This window comes from Ammodytes marinus (genome assembly GCF_949987685.1).
Source record: "Ammodytes marinus genome assembly, chromosome: 1".
Lineage (NCBI taxonomy): Eukaryota > Metazoa > Chordata > Actinopteri > Uranoscopiformes > Ammodytidae > Ammodytes > Ammodytes marinus.
The window spans coordinates 19,006,404-19,026,875 of NC_137230.1; the positions used below are offsets into that span (position 1 = coordinate 19,006,404).

Genomic DNA, 20,472 nt, shown 5'->3' on the forward strand with positions numbered 1-20,472 from the left:
GTGTCTGTTGTTGTTCAATTGAATTAACAGGACCCCTTTTAGTACCGATGCTGTCCAACTTCTTGTCACAGGGACAAGGACGCGTTGCTAACATAACACTGCACATGTCTTCATTGTATCCATCTGTTCCTTTCACAGAACACATTAATAAGTCAAAGGTGCTACTGTGTATGCATAGTATTTTTGTAAGGGTGAAGGCTGTTTTGATCTTGTATACTGTTTGTGACCTTCCAGTCAGAAGACTTGGAGAAATAAATTACAAGATAATAATGACGCAATTCTGTGACATTAGGTGAGAAATGAAAAGAGCCGACAGTGAAGTACACAGATATTTTTGTTGTTGTTGAGCTAACCAGTAAAGAAGTCTGTGAGATAAATTTGGTGGGTCAACTGACATGTTACAACGTGTGCCAGCATTCTGCGGCTGTGACATTTTTGAGTTAAAGTATATGACCAGTTTCTTGGAATCCTTTCATCCTCACTATGCTTTCTGAGTTACACTACACTATAGAAAGTCACAGAAGCAGTTAGTGACAGTGGATAAGAGATGCTTTTAAAATGAATTTCCTCATGGCACACAATATGTCCATACATCACTTTTTGTTTTACAACAACATAATTACATTTGGTCAATTGTAAACAAATATAATACGCAGCATATGCAATAGCGTGTTTTTTAATATAAACATACGGGGGGAGGGGAGGATGTCAGCATTTTTACAGACGCAAAGATATGTGTGTAAACAACTAGTCTGTATCATCTGTATCCTGCTTGGAAAATGCATTAGCTTAGCTGAGAAGGAACAGAGACTCTGCATGTTTTCAGCTCTCACACTGGGGTCCTTGTGGTTCAGCAGCTCTACCTAAAAGTCATATGAGAGAGGTAGGTAATGTGCAGAGGAGAGAGGAGAGGAATAAATAAACCTCCCTTTTCAGCCTGTTTAATATGGGTTGGATCTCCGCAACGTGCATATTTTACCATCACTCCATGTTTTATTATCTTAAAAGCTAGATGACAGTAACATAATTACAGTTTGCAGAGGGGTTTACAACCCTTTTCACTTGTGGCCTAAATTAATGATCTTGGCCCCTCTGAGCAATCACACCCACCCAGTTTTTACAGTAATCATTGTTCTCTGGATTGACTAAACCGGCATCATGCTGTGTTCATTGCCTCTTGGTAAGAAAGCTGTGTGCATTTTAATTTACCATCTTAAACTCTGCACTTGTGTCGATGTCCATCGGTTCAAATTCTCTTCACAGCAGATGTTACTTTTATGAAAAACACTTTACTTTTTTCTTTGCAGGTGTTTACTGTTAACAGTAAAAACCTTGGTGGTAATAGTGTCTCTGTGCACACTGTGCTGTAGCTAGTTTACTGGGTGGAAAACCCTTCTTGTTTATTTTAGCAAATATTAGTTAACTGTGTATACCTATCCTATGTTTAGAACCGTTTGCATTTGAACTCAACAGCCACCAGGCAGCAGATGTATCCTGGAGGAGCCTGTAAACTTGGCAGATGCTATGTGTGTGGTAGCGTACAACATCACTGACCGAATGTCCTTCCTCCACACCAAAAAAATGCATCCTGTGGTCGATCAAAGGGGCCCGAGAGGAAGAGCTGTCAGGGGGGAGTGACCGTACTCTGCTGAAAATTAAGCCCAGCTGAGGGATTTATTTTGATAAAACTAATGAGTCCCATCCCTGAGATGAATGTGTGTTAGCCTACCACCACGGTGAAGATCAATGTGTGATTTCGCTGCAAGTTAAGGACTAAGGAATCAATATGAACCCAAGCACACTGGGTCGAAGACATTTTGTTTTAATACACGGTATCTTCCAGGAGTGGAACATCAGACTTCCATCAAGTTATTTAACTGGGTCACTTAAATCAGTTAAATACATGTGCCATGTGCTGAAGAACTGATTTCAAAAGCTGATAAAGTTATATTTAAGTATTTATTCATTTATTGTTGTATTGACAGCACAGCAATGTGGCAGAATTAACAAAAAGGCTACTCTTCGTCTGTAGTCCAAAATTTAAAAAACAAACAAACAAACAAACAAACACACTGTAAAGCAGTTATTAAAATAGAGAGTGAGCGTGAATAATAATAATAAAAATAATAAAAAATCATTATAATATAGCCTACTGCTCAGAGGTTCTTGACATTCCATAGAAAGAACAGAGGATTTTTTTTTGTTTTCCAAGACCTGATTATGTTGCACTTGCACACAACATGGATCTAGACATCCTTAGATTCCCTCACTACGTAGTTTACTGGTTGTTGTATAACCCTGGTTCATAGCAGATGATGCTGGATGTTCAGGTTTTCTTGGTGGGGATTCTGGGAAACAAGTACTTGTGTGATGGTCATCATTCAGATGAATGCTTGGAGATATCCTACCTCTTCAAGACACTCATTCACCATGTGATGGAGAGCCTTAAGCACAGAGCAGACTACAGACATAAAGTGGCTCCGAGACCATGAAAAAACTGATCAATAATTTCTTTGGTAAAAGGAGGAAGTCTGTCGGATGGAGGAAATCCATGGTTACTTGTTACAGTGTATGCATGTAAGTAAACACACTGTTTATGCAGATGCCCCAGGCATTTTAATAAATACATGGCCATTCTTTACAGATGATTTCAAAATACCTGTTCAAATAAAACTGACTGACATCTGGAAAATAATTATATGATAATGATAATTTGATTGTATGCATCAGCAGGATATACCAAAATCCCCTTTACTTTGAAGTTTAAATGTTCCCTGAAGGAAAATCATATTGTATATTTGATAAATACGTGGTCACAGTTGATAAACTGCAAAACACTGCAAAGTATTAACTCAAGTTTTATATATTATATATATATATAATATATCTGATTTCTAAACAGATACAAGTGGTTAAATTGATCCAACATGAATTGTTAATTGAAGAAAAAAATTCAATTGTTTAACTCTGAAAATTACTTTTTTTGCAGGAGGCCTATAGCCTTAACTGACTGTATTTTATTGAAAATGTTGCTACTTGTTGATGCAGATATTCTTACACATTTGTTATATATTCATTGCTAATTCTAGTGCTTTCATTGTGTAAATAGTGTAGTAGATAAAGTAGGCCAACATATTCATAAAGCCTTGCCTACTTCTTCTTATTTTATTAACATTATATTGTGTATTGTGTATTATCAGACACATAGCCTTTTTTTTGCCATATAGCCTATATTTGTATTCTAAAATGGGAGCGACTGTTACGAATGTACTTCACAGGGATCAATAATTATTATAAATTATTCTGATGCTGAAAACTCTCCACGTTTTGTCCACTAGATGGAGACCAAGAACCAGGAATAAACAGGGTGCCAAGTGGAGAATGTAGTTCCCCACTCGTTAAGACCATGGACATATAAAGAAAGGTTAAGACCATTTATGGAGATGGTGCAATTTTGGGAAATTCAGTAAGCCCTAAACGCGTTTTCGTGGTCACGTTTTCCTCAAAGTAAAGGTCTATTCCACGTGGGTGGAGGACACACACGAGCCATCAGGGGCGCCGCGACCTTTGAGTTATTAGACGGAGCGGTGTTCATACATTGTATTTTTGTCCCTCTTCGCTCTCCATAGCCACTCGCCGAAAAAAGTTTTTTTTTGCTTGGAGAAGGACCTGCTGAATGAAAATGATCTCTTTTAAAAGGTGAGAAACTTTTAATGAATTCGCCAACAGCAGCTGCCACATTGTGCCCGAGGTAATATAACATGTGTATCGTGTAAAGCCGTTAGTTTATTCACACGTTAGCATCTCAAGAGAAAACGTTTGTGCAACGTTGCCATGGCAACTTGCTACCTAAATACTGTCTCCACACGTTTCTGAGCAATTTTCTCATGATGTTTCACTACATTTTATGCTGTTGTTACGTTCAAAGAAAATGAAATAACAGCCGGAGCTTCTATCCTGTTTTAAAATAGGTCTAGTTAATTAAGCTATCTCTAACATTATTTGCTTTAGCTTCCTCGCTTCGGTTAATAAGAGCTAACAAGGTAATTAAAGGTTATATAAAGTAAGCTAACCGTCCAAGCTAATTAAATCTAACTGCAAATATATCTGGAGCAATAAAGGAGCAAGAAAATACCTTAGCAGATCCGTACAGCTTGGTTACATAATAACTAACCTAGCTAATTTGTTAAAGTTGTAGTTGCTGTTACAGAACAGTCATGTCTATGCATGGTTCCTATAGATAGACATACTTTAAAATGATTTAAATGCTTTGTATTCATAAATGTTAAAATAGCTAAGGGCCTTAAGTGGTATTACAATGTATTGAATCAATCCTTCAAAAGGCTGAAAGGTGGAGTCAGCGATTCTGGAGAAGGTTTTTCTCAAAATCACTTTTAGTTAAAATCAGTGAATTAACCCTCAGGAGGCCTGTAGAGTAGACTACAGAATCGTGAGGAGATAGCTACTGCTTTTGACAAAAAAGTGATTTTGACAACACGCATTCTCCAGAATCACTGACACCGCCTTTAAATGCTGACATTGGGAAATTGCAAACTCAAAATAATTGGTAAATATTATCATATATCTTTTAAATAATTAACAATCAGCACCGCATGGTCGGATATTTTCATGTAGATACATTTAAGGGACATAAATAGAATAGAATAATTTCACATATCAAATTTGAAAATATATATATTTTCAGCATTTGGAGTAGATTTTTATTACTTTTTCATTGGACAAAATAAGTCATGTTTTATGCAGAAACGTCCCCTAACCCAAAGTAATGATGTAGTTTTTCTCTACTGAGTTTGTTTTTACAAGTTTCTTATTGTAAAATTGGTCTATTTCATTAAAGCCACTACGAGTAACATTGGACGTTGGCGGCCCCTTTGGACAAAAGCAGTAGTATTTTTACGACGCTAGCTGTCATGAAGCTGTTTTCTAGCTTGTGCCGGGTGTGCAAGATTCAAATGATCAGGAAGCAATATAGTGCATGTCCGTGTGCTGAAAGTGTGAGGGCACCGGACTCTTTTCGGCTCCGTGACAGTGGTTAGTGACACAGCATCAACTAATGCCAGTCAGTGCTACACACACCTGATTGCAATGAGTTGATGCAGCATTGTCACCTAACTACTCTCTCACGGAGCTGAAAGATTACGTGTCCTCACACAAAGCGAATGAACAAGAGACGGCAGTTAGTATGGATCACGATGAGGTAATGTGTTTATGTTGTTGTAAATAATGACTATTTCAGATGAATAATGGTCGTGAGGCAAAGTAAACTTTGTTTTAGTAGGCTACCGCTCATTCATTTAGGAGTAAACACTGCAATCTAGTTCGCTGCCGTGAAATTGTGTATATCAATCACCTATCGCCTATCACTATCCCTTTTAGCTTTTCTTCATTGCATTTTCTTTTTTTTCTTCAGCCCCGTTATCAGTCATTATGACGACAAACAACTGTCTCAAACAAGGCTCCCGCTCCCTTTCCCTCACCTGGAGGGATAGGCTTCTCAAATCGCGTTGCTGCGCCACACTGAAATCTGCGCCACACTGAAATCTGCGACCAATACGGATATGTGACCATACACGCGTGAACCGAAAATCGGACTGGGTGTGCGACCAGACCAAACGCAGTAATAAAAACTATATAAAAACGTCTTTCTTTGCACTGATGGTCTCGTTTGCTGTTAAAGGTAATTTATGATTATGTGAGGAAACATGAGGCTGTTTAAAAGATATTTAAATGTTACTCGGAGCTGCTTTAATACTACCTCAATCTTAACCTGCCTTTAGGCTGTACAGCAGGTAACCGTGTCAACTGTCATCATGTGTCCTCATTTTAAATCAGTGGAAATCTTTTGTTCTGGTTAAAACACTTTTTAGGGAATTTATACTGTTATGAGCTTGTTTGGACAATGAATGATTTCACACTGAAGGCGTAGACATCTGTGTATGTTCTGTTATGAATGTGCTGTCACTCCCCTCCTGGTTGCCATCAAATGAATTTGATTTGTTCTTGTTTCTGCTACGGCCTACGTTTTCTCGATGTCTTTTCCTCCCTCAGCTTCCCAAGGCTTGAGCCCAGCAAGGGCAGAGATTAGCCTTAACCGGGATTAAACCAATGAGAAAAATTTGAATTTGTTGGCCCTTATCTCCTAGCAACATGTGGAGTGCTCTGAGCAAATGGCAGAATTTGATCTTTTGCTGCCTTTTGGCAAAGCATGTTTTCCTGCCAATAGACACTTATCAAACATGACCATTGGAGACAGAAGGAATCCTTGGAGTGGCCTTTAAATGATTTGTATATAGGGAGACTTCATGTATTACTTGTTTGCTGAGTGTAGGAACAGCAATTTAAAGCCCCTTCTTTATGTTGCTCCTGTTAGTCCATCAGCTGCCAGGCATAGTATATTTTCACAGCTCTTTAATGTGTCTATTGCTTTAATGGCTTCATGTTGGCTTGACATGCACCTCTTGGTATATATTGCATTTAGACCACAGGCTTTGATAATCTCCCTGCATAATATTAGGATTCACCTCGTAATTTAGTGATCTAGATGATGGGCTCTATATTTGCATTCTAAACATGCAATTTCTTGCCTCATCAGGTAATGTAATTCCACGCTTCATTAGGACTGTGAAGTTTATCATTTGTCATCAAAGCCAAGCTGTCAATAAATGATTAAGTTTCACATGAGGAAAATGTAATATTTGGGCTCAAGCTAAACGGATTGCCGTATACATTTTAATTGCAGTTATAAAGGTTGCGTTTTTGTTTGCTTGTCAGGCTGTGCTCGTTACAGCTAGAGGCGCCGTCATTAGAGGGCTGCTTAAGTCTAATTTATTCCTCTAGTTATGTCATTAGAGAAAGCAAACTTCTAAAGGCCATGCACAATCATTTAAATGTGTTATGTCTTGATAATCTGGTTGAGATTGAAAAGTGGTAACTGTTTGGACACAGTGGTTTCTTTCAGCAGCATATCTTTATGTGATAGAGTTTGCAGTTGTTATACTGTCACTTCTAAAAAAATTGTTCAACATTGATTCATTTGATTAACCTTTACAATTGATCGATTTAAACGTTTACTCTACAATGCTCATCAACAACAGTACACAACTCAAAGATTTTCAATTATATCAATATAATAGAAAATATTTGCAGCTTTTTCTTGATAAATCACAGAAACAATTCACCTTACTTCACTGACCATGGGACCCATGTCAGTGGAACAAATTAGAAAAAATACGAATGTTTCCCATTTATACAACATTGTCTGAAGTTTGTTTTTCCTGTGTAACAATTTCATAATGTGTAATGTAGAAAACATTGTTTTTTTATGTGCTCTATTTGCCCCAAAATTATATTGTTTTTGTTATTAGGCACAATGTACATTTGCAAATTAAACATGCAGAAATAGCTTTCTGACAGAATGACGGAGCGATAGATAAGGCATGTACAGGCTTGACTTGTGATGACCTGTCGGCTCTAATTACTTCCTGCTGAAACTGGAGATGAGTCAGACTCAATGTAAAAGGTAGACCTCAGCCTGTGTGTCCTTGGGTGGTTTGGGTGGTTACTGATATTTGCAAATTTTTCAATGTGTCTGTGTGTGAACAATTGAAAAAAGACTGTTATGTGTTGGTGTTAATTCATGCTGTTTAATTACTATTCAGTTATTATTTGACCTAGTTAATGATTATATCTTCATTCTTGGCTAAAGAATCCGTACTATCGTCGCTGCATTAGCCATTCTTATGTTGTTCGGGTCAACTGCACCCAAGAGTGGTGGGATTTCAGTGGAATGGAAGTCATGTTACAGTCCACCCTCTTGGTGAAGTTACTTACTGGTGAGTGAAAACAACTGGTTGCTTTTGCCAGTGGCACACACACTTTAAAAGAGTTCTAAACTTGTATAAGAGACAGGACTATACTGTGTATATCTGTGTTAATCAGGTTTCAAAACCCTTGGTGGTATCTCTAGTCTTATAATGTCTGGCTTAATGTTCTACTTTGGGTTGGTGGTCAGGTACAAGCTGCAATGTACAAGTTTGAATAAAAAACAAACAAAAACAAACAGATACAGCTATATTACTTAAAGTTTGAAGTTTTAAAACAAAGGTCTAGAGATTGCACATTGAAACCCAGACTAGAAGCAATTCAAGACCTGTGTCTGATACTGCCCCTTCTTAAGGACAGACTTGGCACCCTGACCTGACCCTGGTATCCTATTTCCCTTTCATTGGGGATGTGGGGCTAGGGACCAGACACGTCTGTCTTGGGTACACCTGAGGTACACTGAACCCCCTTCAAGTCCCCGCTGATACACTCATCATATCCCTCTGTCTGCCACAAATGAGCTGTGATTGAGGTGATTGGAATTTCCAGGGGCTGTCACAATCGTTTTGATTGGAGAATAGACAGGAGATAATGGGAGGGACAGGCCTGTTATGAGAGAGCTGTCAGGGCTAAAATAATGCGTCAGAGTGAAGAGGTTAAAGACACTGCTTCCTTGTTAATAATTAATTGCTGTGCATGTGGTGGATCCACTTCATCGCTCCCAGTCATCACTTGATAACTGCTTTACATTTAATTTGGCTTATGAGGCTGTACTTCAAGCTAGGTTAAACCCTGCCTAATGTTAATATGAGTTCAGACTGAGACAGAAACCTGTGATAAAAAATGACAAGTTAGACAAGGGGAGTTTAACATTCAGTCATACAGTAGATTACTTTTTGCAGTATTGACTTCTTGAATTCACTTAAAAATAATAATAGCCTAAATTTAAATGTTTTCAATTTCTTAACACATTTTGGAAACTACACTCACCGGCCACTTTATTAGGTACACCAGTTCAATTTCTTGAACATGGCATGGTGGATCGTGCCAGACGGGCTGGCCTGAGTATTTCAGAAACTGCTGATCTTCTGGGATTTTCACGCACAACCATCTTTACAGAGAATGGTCCGAAAATGAAAAAAATATTCAGTGAGCGGCAGTTGTGTGGACGAAAATGCAGGATGGGCAGGCTGGTTCGAGATAATAGAAAGGAAACAGTAACTCAAATAACCACTTGTTACAACCAAGGTGCAGAATACCATCTCTGAACGCATAACGGGTCCAATGTTTGTTGGGTTGAAGCAGATGGGGTACAGCAGCATAAGACCCCACCGGGTGCCACTTCTGTCAGCTAAGAACAGGAAAATGAGGCTACAATTTCAGTTGCGACATTCAAATGGTAGGGTCAGAATTTGGCGTAAACAACATGAAAGCATGGATCCATCCTGCCGTGCACCATCAACCATGCAACGTTCAAAGTCACTTAAACTCCCTTTCTTCCCCATTCTGTTGCTCGGTTTGAACTTCAACAAGATGTCTTGACCACGTCTACATGCCTTCATGCATTGTGTTGCTGCCATGTGATTGGCTGATTAGCTATTTGTTTTTACAAGCAATTGAACAGGTTTTCCCAATAAAGCGGCCGGTGAGTGATTATCGTTATTACAGATTGTTTTTCTAGTAGGTGGTCAAGGTATGTTTTCAAATGAGGACAAATTGGAAACAATGCTGTTCATATTGAATGTTTCTGGATAATGTTCTCGTCTAAAGCAATCACGATGATCTTCTCTAATACAGTTTATATTTAAATATTTGAAGAAATCCAGTTATTTTTTGATTGTCTTTTGTCATGGGGGGCTTGATGACGTATTCTCAGAGAGATAACACCTACCCTCTTCTTTCATCTCAAGATGACAGAAACAGATGAATGCCAATTAGACCTGACCATGGTGTCCCCACGGACCAGCAAGAACACACAGGAGAGGGATGTGCCCTTATTACGCCTGGAGGATGACGCTGACCTCAGGGTATGGAGAACATCTATACATGATTCTACCACAGTCCTGTATTGTGTTATGGGGCCACCACTGAACAAGTCATATACACACCCACTGTTGGTGATATCTGTCTGTTGTACACTACCAGAAGAGGATCAAACTTTACTTTGCTGCTGTATAGCCTCCCTTCCATTGGGAAAGTAACTGCTCCCTTTGCCAAATCCGTAGAAGACTTTGCTCAGCCTTGCATGCACACAGATAATGATCAAGTTAATTAGAACCGAGATTGAACGAACTGCAGCAGCAACTTAATCATTTGTAACTTGATTAAAAAGACTATATTCTGCACCTCTAGAGACCCAAAAACGTACATTCTTTTTGCCAGAGATCTTGAAATCAAGATGTACCTCAGAACTCAGGTTCTAAATTAAAACATAATTTTGTTATAATCTAATCCAGTAAAATGATCCAGAAGTCGTATACACAAGCTCAAGAGAAAGCAGGTGTTGTCTCTTACTGACATTACAAAATGCATTAATGTTTATTTTTTATTTTTATCCCCATAGGAAATATATACATTTGGAAGAAAACTGGGTCAAGGTAGCTTCGGTGTTGTTTATGAAGCCACTCATGTCGAGACACAGACAAAATGGGCTATTAAGGAGGTTTGCAGACCCGCGGTGAGTGGCATTCCCCTTTTTTAATGTGATAAAAAGTTGTTTAAATGTTTTGGAGAGAAACAAACTGCCATAACCATTCTGAAGCTCCATCAGCTGTGACTTTCTTTCACTTCAGCCAGGAAGTTCAAAGGTCAAGATGCTGGGGCATGAAATAAACATTCTCAAACAAGTGAATCATGCTCACATAATACATCTCCACGAAGTCTACGTCACGGCAAAGGTGAGCATAGCTAATTAAGAGACTGGGTAAGGCGTAATAGATTCGACATATTCTCATCTCATGTTACTTACTGTATGACTGACAGGCTCACACAAATTGACTGGATGGTGATATTAATTATACCCTCTTGTTTCTAGATGACTTATTTGGTTACTGAGCTGTGCGTCGGAGGTGAACTGAAGCAGCTGTTGCACCGGAAACAATTCTTCACAGAGGATGAGACCAGGCATATAATCTGTAGCTTAGCTGACGCCGTTGTCTATCTTCATAAAAGAGGTAATTTCTTTCTACTGATGGACATTTTGATTTTATTAAAAAAAAATCGTCTTAACAAAAGTGTAGTTTTTGACACCTCAGTGTGATTGCTGCCAAAATGTAGATGTGTTACTATACGGATATTAGTAATAGTAGGAATTGCAGGTGTGAAACACACAGTTTTATTTATTTTATATATTTAATTTTATTTATTTATTTCAGGAGTTAGGACTAAACCATGTGCCACTAATTGCTGACAGTCATTACAGAAGTATGGTTAATTTTGATCAAAGGGCAAACATTTCCAGGAAATAAAACCTAATAATATGTTTAAATAAATCTGTGTGTATTATTTGGAAATGCTGTTTTGTATTGAAATGCTAAAACTGTACGTAGAGGTAATTTAGGACATTGCCTGGAAATGGCTAATGGAGAATTTACAACAAGCTAGGGAGCAATACTGGTTGATAAGTGTGTTTTCACTTGAAAAGTCCCTCGGTGCTGGTTTCCCTCACCTCTAAACAGACCAATGATACTAATGAGGTAACCAGGACCCTTTTTGTCAAATAACCAATCAGGAACGTCCCTCATCTTAAAATTTTTCAGAATTTTTAGATATATACCTTTGTTCATAGAGGGAAATGTTAAACTTCTCAAATTTCACAATGACAATTTTTGGCCATTCTTTTTTAACCACAGCTGCTGTTTGCTGTATGTTGTTAGAGCTTTGAGGTAATAAATGCTAGTAACAACATAGTACATTTTGGACATACTGTAGATGTACTCTAACTATTAAACTGCAAATCCATTTGTTTTATGAAACAGCATGATTTCTAAGCCAGTTATCGGAGTGCTGGGTACTGAAACATAATGCTCCAAAAATGATAGCATCTCCTCTTATCAGTACTTTATTTAATAAAGACATTTCTGAATGTGAAATGTAGGGTTCAGTTGTGAGCGAGCAGTTGAAAAAATTGCAGTTTTTGAACAAAAAATAATCATTTTAGTGGGTGAAGGAAAAAGAAAATGTTTGTGTGTTTGTTTTGTGCACATTGGTCTGACTTACCTTTCACACACTATCAACACTGACATTGTGTTTTATAATTGGTTGCTTCAAACAGTGCTCTGTAAACGACTGCCCAGGGCAAATAGTATTTTTTCACTCCACCAAGATTTTGTTAACGAGGCCCTTCAACCTGGCCCACTGTGAGAAAAAGGTCTCCATGTAAGAGCCTGCAAAAATAGTTTATTATTTATTCTGGTGACTGACATCAGCAAACCATGTTGCACTTATCTCTGATATTTTTTCTGACTCCCATTCTTGTAATATGGTCTATAACAAGAAACCAAAATAAACCTTTATAATTTAACATATTTAGTTGTTTGGTTGTTAGGTTTTTTGCAGTATTTTGCGTCAGGTGAATTTTTTAAAACATGGGCATGTTCTACTGGCCATGTCTGGGGAAGCTGCATAGTTAAGTTAGTCTTTATTAGTTCCTGTGGGGACATGTCTTCTGCTTCACTGATCTTAACTATTTAGTAGCAGTCGGCACCCACAGTGCAGTGCCTGAAAACCAGCTACTGCTATGAATCACTCACGAAAAAAAGGTGCTCTGAAGATTCACAGATTAATATTTAACCTAAAATAAACATTAATTAATTTTCTTTCTAAACTAAAATGAGCAAAAAAACTAAACTAAAAAGGAAGCAGGCTTTTATAATGGGACATGTGAGCGTCATTAGCTATAGTTATACAGAAATTTGAAACCCATTATGTCTGTGTAAAAATTTTCCTTCTCACATCTTTCAGACATCGTACACCGGGACTTGAAACTTGAGAACATTCTTGTGAAAAATTCTCTTGATGAAGATGATGACCACAAAATTAATATCAAGGTAAGACGGAGAAACAAACTGTCAAACACTGCATCACAGCATCTTATCCATTCCGGTAGAATGTAGCCTCTTTATGTTTGCCCACTATCTCATCTATATTTAGTAAAGGCTTTAAATACTACCTCATTTAAACAGACTCCCTCTGGTTGTCTTTTATTAGTCCACCTTTACAAAGGAAAACTCAACTGCATCTTTGAACAAATTACCAGCTGAGCACAGCGTGTAGTGCCAAAGCAGGTGAATGGTGTGCAAGCTTAAACGGGCAAAAGGCTACAGCATAAACGTCCCTGTCTCGCTTTTTTGGTTTCTTTGTCTCACACTAAGATAAACAAACACCCACATACTGTACATGTTGTAAGTAAGAGTTATCGTGGAAGAGCATATACATTACTTGTTTTAGTTAGTCTTCTTTGCACAATTGTATTGCTTTTGTAATAATGCAACACCCTTGTGGACCCATACAGCCTCAACAGCTTTGTTGCCATTCATGTACATCGCCAGGAATCATTGTTTATCCTGAAGCTCTGTTTTCCCTGCCAAAAGCATGTTTAACAAAGCATTTAATATAAGTTCTGCAATTACATCTAAGTCATGTTTAGTAGTTGTATCACCTTTTTCTAAAGTGCCATTCTCTACTTAGGTCACAGACTTTGGATTATCGGTGCAGACAGGTGGCGTAGGGATTGAGAACATAATGACGGAAGCCTGTGGAACTCTTATCTATATGGGTATGAGACCTGTATCTTCTACAGCATGCTAATAGGCCTCACAGATGTATACAAGGACAGAGCAATACATTTGAATGAATGGTGGAGAAGCATGCCCCATCCATCTGCCACAGTATCTGTTTGGTTCTACCACCCCAAAGTTTGACATTTTAAAATGTTCCAAATAGCAGTTAAATGTTTTTTTTTATTGTTTCTATTTTTGCATGTTGAATACCTGTTGTATCAGGTATATATTACATTGATACCCGCAGAATTTTTCAACCAACAGTGGTGCTACAGGAGTGCATGCAAGCTAAAATATGGTGTCCCTTGGTTTATATGCTATTCCATTGATAGAAAACTGGTGGCGGTAATGTGCCAAAAAATTTAGCAATATGCAGGAAAAGGCAGGGCCGAAAGAGCCAGCGTAAACATGGATATAAACAGGGCAGGTTTCAAAGTATTTATAAAAATTTGCTTTGCAAATATTTCATGAGATTGGAAAAAGATAAACCCACTTATTACTTTGGGAATTAAATGCTGAAAAGTTGTTGGATTCCGCTCCCTCAACCTACTAGCTAAACTAAGGGTGTATTCACACAGGGAAAGTCCGCTAGTTCACTTGCTTTGGTCCAGACCAAATAGAGTTTTGATTTTTTTTGTTTGGTGTGGTCCACTTTCATATTGCCCCTTTTGCAAGTGAACCAGCATTACGAAGCAAAACCACACGTGATCTGAGGTTATTCATTCATTGGACAGACATTCTGGGGTGGAGAGAAACAGGAAGCACAAAGTTAAAACTGCGAAATATATATCATTGATATAATATGGGGTCAAAAATAATAAAATGGCCTTCATCTAACCTATAAATAATGAGGAAAAACATCAAATCATTGTTGTTTCATATGGTTATAATATGTAGCCCTATGTCAATGCCACGTTATGTGGCTTGTAGCCTACAATGTGAAACATAATTTTTACTGTATTTTTGGTGCTGGACGCGCGTCACGCGAGAAGAATAGGCTCAAGCTGACACTCAGCTGATTAAGCTGTGTATCAGCTGGGTCGGCGCAGTTCAGCTCCAAACTGACACAGGGATAGTATTGACGGTCCCGTACATGGGAAGCAAAATAAAAACACACACTTCTTGCGCAGCGTGAACCTGTTGGCACTGTGCGAGAGACGCTCCCCTCTCCTTCATCTGATCGCTGAACACATTCAGCATGTTTACGCGTCATGTCTCGATCAAATGTAATATTGTTCTGGGCTCAAACCACAACGTATCGTCCTAACAATGGCGACAACAACACTTTCCCATAATGTGAAGCTGACGGCTATTTATTAAAAAAGAAAAGAAAGAAAAGGCACAGTGCCTCCTGCATTTGGGTCTGATCGAGTCCGGACAAATTCACACCACAAACGAACTGCAGCAGAGTGCGTTTGGAAACGCACTGAGACTACCTCTTCAGCTGGGTCTCGGAGCGTTTGTTTGGTCCGCCCCCGAGTGCGATTGCTATATTCACACCTGCCTGAAAGATGCGCACCGAAGGCAGAAGTGCATCTGAGTTCGTTTCAACCGAACTAAACACGGCATGTGTGAATACACCCTAACCCTGCGTTCCGAATAGAATACTCTTTCTTTTTTCTATTCTACATACTACATCCGACGATAAAAATAATCTAGTTAGGATGCAGTAGGCATACTATTGGGACATACTTTTACTCTTTTATTTCATCATAACATTGCGCCTTGATCTTGCCTCTTGCTTTTTTATCCAGCGCATCCCTGTTTGTTTTCATATGGAGGCTTTGTCGATGTGACGTCACTTCACGTGCACACCGGATTGTGGGTCAGAATCGCCCAAATAGGATGCAGTTTTCAACACTAACAATCTTGGCCGGATGAAGTAGGACATCCGGGTACTTCTAACCATCCTAAATCTGGCCACAAGAATCGGGACATCCTAAATATTTTTTCTACATACTATATAGTAGAAAGTATGCGATTCGGAACGCAGTCTAACTTTGTGAAACCTACATTGTTCTAACATGCAGTCCTCTTCTTCTCCTCACCTTTTATTGGTCCACATCCCCTTTCTATTGCTCAGTACTGCCAGTAGTTGTAAACATTGCCTCCTTGTGCTCACGCTGTGCACATGTGCCCTTGTAAATGTGTTAATAAAATGATGAAAAGTTGCTCTGTAGCGCCACCAGTGGTCAAACTACAGCCTGACATTTGTATATGTGTGTGAATTCCAGCACCTGAAATGATGAGCGGTCGTGGTTACAGCCAGTGGTGTGATGTGTGGAGCATAGGAGTCGTTATGTATATGTTGTAAGTAGACAAACACACACATACTGTATATACATATAAATATAATAGACATAAATACTGTGAATACATGTCTTCACAGGCTGTGTGGGGAGCCTCCGTTTGTGTCCAAAACAAAGGCAAACTTACTCGAAGAGATCATGAACAAAGAAGTCAAATTTACTCAAGCCATCTGGGCCACAGTCAGTGATGCAGGTGAAAATAATTCATAAATTAATAATAAATCATGCAATATTGACGATAATCGTTTGGGATAGACAGTGGAGGAATATATATGTTCAGTGACAAGAAGTGCAGGATGTTGCATACATGCAGTTTTACTGTTCAGATTGTTACTAACAAACTCACCGATTGGCTTGAGTCTGTCTCAACAGCAAAAAATCTATTGACTTGCCTCCTGAAGGTGGACCCTGCCTACCGCATGTCAGCCAATCAGCTGCTAGAAAACCCATGGATTACAGTAAGGCTCTAATTATTCCAGCAGCATTCCTAAACTTGACCAAATCAGTCACTGGAAGAGCTCTCATGTTTTTTTTTCTGACAGGGTGACACCAATGTGCCTGCTATACCGTCCAATGTGCTGGAGATGATGCGACACCACCTGGAACAGGAAGAGAGTAAGACAATTGTGTCGATTCCACATAAGGTTCAAATAACTTAATCAGGGTCATGATATGATCATTTGAATAAACAACACTGTGCAAGACATACAATTCGTCAAGTAGCTCAGAGGCCTGTTTCAGGTAGCAGGTTTTGAGGCAACTCAGAGTCAGTTACTGCGGCAACATACGCCGTGGGTCTAACCTGCTGGATAGGTGGTTGGACCTACCCTGAGTTTGTTACGCTGCAGCTCCAACTGAAGAAAGAGTCACTGTCACAACGCATCCCTGTACAGTTCAAAGCAAAATCACTCCATAGAAATCTCCATCGGGATGTTTTTATCATGTACTGACGATTTTACGTTTGGTTACGTAGTTCTCAGCCCTCGTGTCGTTCATATAGGCGGCCACCTTACACATTGTGAACATGCTCTACATTCAGATTAATAAACCTATTTGTATTGTATGTATATCATTCTTTTTTTTATTAACAGGAGTTTTTTAACGTCTGTGCCATTGAACAGATTTTTGTCAGGTTGAAATTAATTCTGCGGCTGCACACGATCGTTACTGTTCACTTGTCTGATCCCAAAGTCACAGACGAGCCTCGTTAAATAGCCCAATATGAATATAGAAATAATATAATAACTTAAACTGTGATCGCTTGATCTGATAATAAATCAACCAGGCTCTACAATGGAAACTGTCACCTAATTTGTCTGACGTTAATGAATTTCACTCCCCATTTAAAAGAAGCGACAGTCTGTTTACTGCACAGTATTATAGCTTGCCTACATAATACAGCGAATATAAAACACTGTCAGCAATGCTGTGCAGCGCCAGCTTAATACTTTTCCTGCTGCTGATATGCGTAACTTAATTCTTAAAATAGACTATTGCTTCTCATACAGAAGCGTAATGATTCTCTTGACAAAAAATGTTTGCGCCGTTTTTTCTGAATTGCCGAGGTGATTAGATCAGAGATAATATCCCTGTTAATTCTTCTCCATACCATAAACTCATTCTTTAATATTTCTTTTTAAGAGAAGTTTTTTTTCTCTTTTTTTGAGAAGTGGATAAGTGGGAGGATCAAGCATTTGTTTCTCCTGTTTCCATGGTGAATCATGTTATCAGCGATCCATTGTCAATGGCTTTTACGCACTCGCTCAACCCAGAGTGAACGCACTCAGAGTTGATTGACCCAACACTGATCCACTGTTCTGAAACCGAAAACCCAGAGTTGTTCATCTCTGAGTTGACCAACTCAGAGCGCAGGACTAAACTCGAAACAGGCCTCTGGTGAGTGTGTAATACAGAAGATCTTATTCCTGCTTGGCATGTCTGCCTGCCGCACCTCCTCCGGCGCCCTTCTGGTCAGCTGCAGGGTCGTCAGCTGGAGCCACCGTTCACTGATGTTTCGCCCCCTAGCTAGTACATCTCCCGGTGGGGGGGCAGTGGCCAGATGGTGACGTCTCCCCGCCACTCCCTGCAGCTGACCTTATTGGGGTGTTTTCCCCCACGCACAATCCCTCCTCCGTAGCCACAACCAGTAGCTTGACTTCTCAGCTTCCACTGCCAGCTCTTTGACTGCCCTTTGTAGCTTTGCTCCAGTCATCCCAACTGCTCGCAGAATTTGCACTGTTGATTTCCCTACGAAACCCCGGCATCCAACTTCAACTGGGAGGATGGTTGAAGCCCAGCCAGCCTCCCTGCATTCGGCTGCCAACTCCGAATATTTGAGCCGCTTGAGCTCGTTTGCTGCCAGGATCCCTTGCTCCCAAGGAACGGTGAGCTCGATGACAAAGACCTTCTTTACGGCTGGGGACCACATCAGATTCGTTTGAATAATCTCAGGTGGAAATACTAAGCGCTTCCCCAGGTCAACCCTCATTTCCCACGCATTTCCAGGGATGAGCAGAGAGGTCTTTCCCTTAGCTGACTTCTGGCAGTTCTCCCCTGGCTTGACGAAGGGGATACTGTGTTGACGGTGCATTGAGGAGTTGTTAGCTGCCACTCTGCTGATCTCCAGCAGCTCTGCAAGCTTCCGTAGCACCTGATTATGCCGCCACGTGTAGCACCCCTGGGTCAGCGCCCCTGGGTCAGCGCAACCTTGCACCCTGACAAGATGTGTTTGAGGCCTGCACTTGTTGCTGCACAAAGAGAGGTTGCGTGGACAAGGGAGTGTGTCGTACGCTGCCCGCATCAGGAAGCTCAGCCGTGCCTGAGGGGTCCGCCAGATGTCTGCCCAGCTGATGTTTCTGGTTGTGGTAGGCTCCCACCGCGTCCATGCTCCTTGTTTGCCCTGTGACACTGCCTTGATGTAGTATTGCTCCTTTTCCGTCTGCGTGATATCCTCAACAACCATGGTCTTCCTCTGCTCCTTTGTGGCTTGAGACCGGAACTGCAAAGGTTCTCCCCAGCCCAATCCTGCCCGGTTGTTTTGCACCTTTCCCAGGACCTCTCTGTGCTGCAACCTGCTGATGGCTTGGTCAACCTCTGTGTGTGCCTGCCACTTTCGCCCTGTGCGGACATTCACCTCTGCACTTCTAATCAGCTGGTCCCTGGATTCCTTCAGCTCGAGTACCAAACGGGTTTTCTCCTGCTTGTATCCGAGGCTGATAGACTTGAATGGAAGTTCCAACGCATTCCTGCCAAACATACCTGCGTCAGAGAAGCAGCGAGGGAAGCCAAGCCATTTCCTGATGTAGCTGTTGGAGACGCCATCCATCCTTTTCACTGCTGATGATGGAATTTCGCAGATTTTCAGTGCCCACATTAAGCGATGGTAGAGTGTGTGTTGGTAGCACCACACTTTATACTTCCCCGGAAGTTGGCTGCTGTTGATCCTGGCCAGACCATCTGTTAGCTGCTTATGCACTGTTCTTCCCATTTGCCTGTCTGAGAGATCCGCAGAGTACTCCCTCCCAAGGCTTCAAATTGGATGCTCTGCCAACCTCGGAATCTCCTGTCCTCCTACCGTGAACACCACACTGTCATTCCTTGTTCCTTTCCGAATCGAGAGGCTCCGAGACTTCGATGGCTTAATCTTCAGTCTTGCCCATGTTGTTAGTTCGTCAAGGCGGTTCAGGAGTCTTGTTGTGCATGGGGCTGTTTGTAAAATGCTTGTTACATCATCCATGTAGCTTCTCAAGGCGGGCAGTCTCACTCCGGTTGCTGACCTCATGCCTCTGGCCACTTGCCTGGTTCCGATGAGGAGAATATCGAAGACTGTGACGAAGAGTATCGGAGAGATGTAACATCCCATGGCAATGCCGACCTCCAACTGCTGCCATCCCGTCAAGAAGCCATTGAGGGAGAAACACATATGGAGGCTGCTGAAATACCTGGATATGATCTTGATAACACAGGTTGGTGTGTGAAAAAACTCCAAAGCGTATTCAATCAACTTGTGCGGGACTGATCCGTAGGCGTTTGCCAAGTAAAGCCAAACCACGTGTAGGTCGCCTCTCTCTCTCTTGGCACGCTGTATCTGCTCCCAGATGACGGAGAAGTGCTCTATGCAACCAGGATAGCCTGGGAGACCTGCTTTTTGGCAACTGGTATCGATGTAATTGTTACCCTTGAGGAAGCTTGTCAATCTTCTCGCCAGCACAGAGAAAAAGATTTTACCTTCCACATTCAGTAATGCGATACTCCTGAACTGGCTTATCTCGGTAGAATTCTGCTCTTTGGGAATGAAGATCCCGACTGCTTGCTGCCATTCTGATGGGATGGTTTGGGTCTTCCATGCCGTCCTCATGAGCTTCCATACGATCTTTGCCACTTCGGGGCAGTACTTATAGACCTTGTACGGGAGCCCATTTGGTCCTGGAGCTGACGCTGATCTGGCCTTTTTGATGACTTCTCTGATCTCACTCAGCCTTGGCGGGGAGGTGTCGAAAGGTATGCTTGGTTGTGATGGGCGCGGCACATACCCTGGGAGC

General features: G+C 40.6%; 1 protein-coding gene across 1 annotated transcript; it reads left to right on the forward strand.

Moving 5' to 3' along the window:
* Positions 1-9,788: 9,788 nt before the first annotated feature.
* stk33 (serine/threonine kinase 33) lies at positions 9,789-17,960 on the forward strand (the record flags this gene model as incomplete). Its single annotated transcript, XM_080028463.1, has 11 exons — positions 9,789-9,869; positions 10,406-10,519; positions 10,635-10,739; positions 10,877-11,015; positions 12,805-12,890; positions 13,531-13,618; positions 15,857-15,932; positions 16,012-16,124; positions 16,304-16,389; positions 16,474-16,546; positions 17,845-17,960. 11 exons carry the CDS (start codon positions 9,789-9,791, stop codon positions 17,958-17,960), a joined length of 1,077 nt encoding a protein of 358 aa, XP_079884589.1.
* Between the last annotated feature and the right edge of the window lie 2,512 nt (positions 17,961-20,472).